Source organism: Prunus mume, linkage group LG7 (genome assembly GCF_029339155.1).
Source record: "Prunus mume cultivar Tortuosa linkage group LG7, ASM2933915v1, whole genome shotgun sequence".
In the NCBI taxonomy this organism is placed as follows: Eukaryota; Viridiplantae; Streptophyta; class Magnoliopsida; order Rosales; family Rosaceae; genus Prunus; species Prunus mume.
In genome coordinates, this window is record NC_142704.1 from 14314634 (window position 1) to 14316782 (window position 2149).

At 32.2% G+C, this 2149-nt stretch overlaps 1 protein-coding gene across 1 annotated transcript; it reads right to left on the reverse strand.

The window, feature by feature from the left end:
* Positions 1-850: 850 nt before the first annotated feature.
* Positions 851-1500, reverse strand: LOC148915542 (uncharacterized). The gene is made up of 2 exons (XM_089041864.1): positions 1272-1500; positions 851-1173 (listed from the first exon to the last, which is right to left on the reverse strand). The coding sequence occupies exons 1-2, from the start codon at positions 1498-1500 to the stop codon at positions 995-997; spliced, it is 408 nt and encodes a 135-aa protein (XP_088897990.1). The 3' UTR covers positions 851-994.
* Positions 1501-2149: the final 649 nt, after the last annotated feature.

Consider the following 2149-nt stretch of genomic DNA (forward strand, 5'->3'; position numbering starts at 1 on the left):
TGGTTTTCCGTTGACATATATTAACTTGGTTATGACCCTTTACCTTTTTGATATGCTGCTTTTTTTGTGCATACAAATCCCTATCATATCATTCAAGGTCCATATTTCATTTTGAGCAATATATGTGCTTTTCAGATGTCTAAAGTTACTAGGCAGAGAATTGATTTCAAAATGCACCATTATAGCCTCATCTACATTGACATTCAGTGTCCTCAACTTGTTTCCAATGTCGAGCATGTTCATAATATGCACCATGACACAACCTTCTCCATCATACTTCATATGTGTCAGTTGGCTTATCAAACTCTCAATCTTAGCTTTCTTAGATTCTTGAAAGTTTTCTCCAATTTCTTCAAGAAAAGCCTTGGCATTATCAAATGAAGGAATGATGCCTCTCACAAAAGGAGAAATTGACCTTATAATGAGAATAGCCATCCTTTTAGCCTTGTTCTATTTGGCATATCTAGCCTTGACCTCAATTGAGGCATCATCAGTTGGTTCCTAGTGTATCTTCCTTCCAAACTATCTCATAATCCAGCAATTCAAGAGCAATTTCAAATCCTCTCTCCATTTGGTATAGTTGGAGCTAGTGAGTGTTTTGATAGAGTTATGATTAACTGTAACATATATGAGAATATAAACTTTAATCTCTATCTCCATGTCTTTAATTAAACATAATCAATTTACACCTATAGGTAGAGAATTGATTATGTTCGAGTGCTAGAGCACAATGTTTTCAAAGGCGAGGCGTTTTTAGTAGTGCTATGCGAGGCGTAAGCCTTGAGGCATTGAGGCGTAAGCCTTTTGAACATTAAGTTATTTTAATAAGAAAAATTTATGAATAATACAATACGATTAAATTGTACAACTAATTCTTATTCAACTATAACAATCTTTTAAATATAATCAAATATAAGTACTAATTGTCATTCAAAACATAATAATCAATCCCAAAACATAAAATATTTATTCAACATCAAAACAAAAACATAATTCACTCATCCCACTCCTCAACACTAATATCATTCAAACTAGCATCACTGTCATATTGATCAACTGTATCAATATGAAAAGGATATTTCCCACTATCAAATGTTGAAGGATCTTTATCTATCTCATCATCTTCATCCATAAGCATAGCTCTTATGGACTTGCTTTTGACTTTCCTCTTACCTGTACATATGAACAATGAATTAAAATTATAAAATTTAGTGGTAATGACTTAAACACTAATTGTAACTTTCACTCCATGATTTCTTTTCAATACTTACTTGAGGTTTCACATTCTTTTCTCTTTTTTGAAGCTAACGAGGAAAGAAGAACATCATCGTCAAGAATAAGATCATCATCAATAATAGGATCTTGAGTTCTAGAATGAACAATAGGCTCTTGAGTCCTAACATAAATATTCTCTTGCTCTTGAGTCCTAGGATCACCAATAGGCTCCACAGAAATAGGCACTCGAGTATGTAGATAAGTTTCATAAGGTTCAATGGGCATATTTCTGATCACATCAACATCATATAAATCTTGAGAATTAAGCCAAATAAGATCAGTTGGTAGAATTGGTTCTTCAACCTCAGCTATCCATTCATCATCGGACTCAACTTCATTCACCAATCTCTCTAAGCATTTCATTTTTCTTTCTTTTTTCAAGCTGAAGATTTTTCAAAGTTGTGGCACACTCTTTTTTCACATGCTCAGGAACTTTCTTACATGGTTGCATACTGTGATGAGTTTGACCTAAATGATGCTTAAGTCTAGAAATTCCTCCACTGCATCTTTGATCACAAAATGCGCATCTCAAGTATTTTTCCCCCTCTATTTCTTTTGCATACTTCCACGCAGGATCTTTTCGATTCATATCTATAAACAATTAATATTTCTAATATACAAGTGTGATGCATGTACGTAAAAAAAAAAAACTAGTATATTTAAAACATATTGAAAAAAAATTATACGAAACTTCAAATTATAGTTTATTACAGTCAAATTATACAAGTATGATGCATGTACGTAAAAATAAAAAAAATAAAAAAAAGAAAAGAAAAAGAAGACTTACTTGCAGTTGAAAGATGAAGAGAATTCTTGAAATTGATGGAGTTACAAAGCTACAACCGGTTGGAGTTAGGAAAGAAAAAGAAAGATA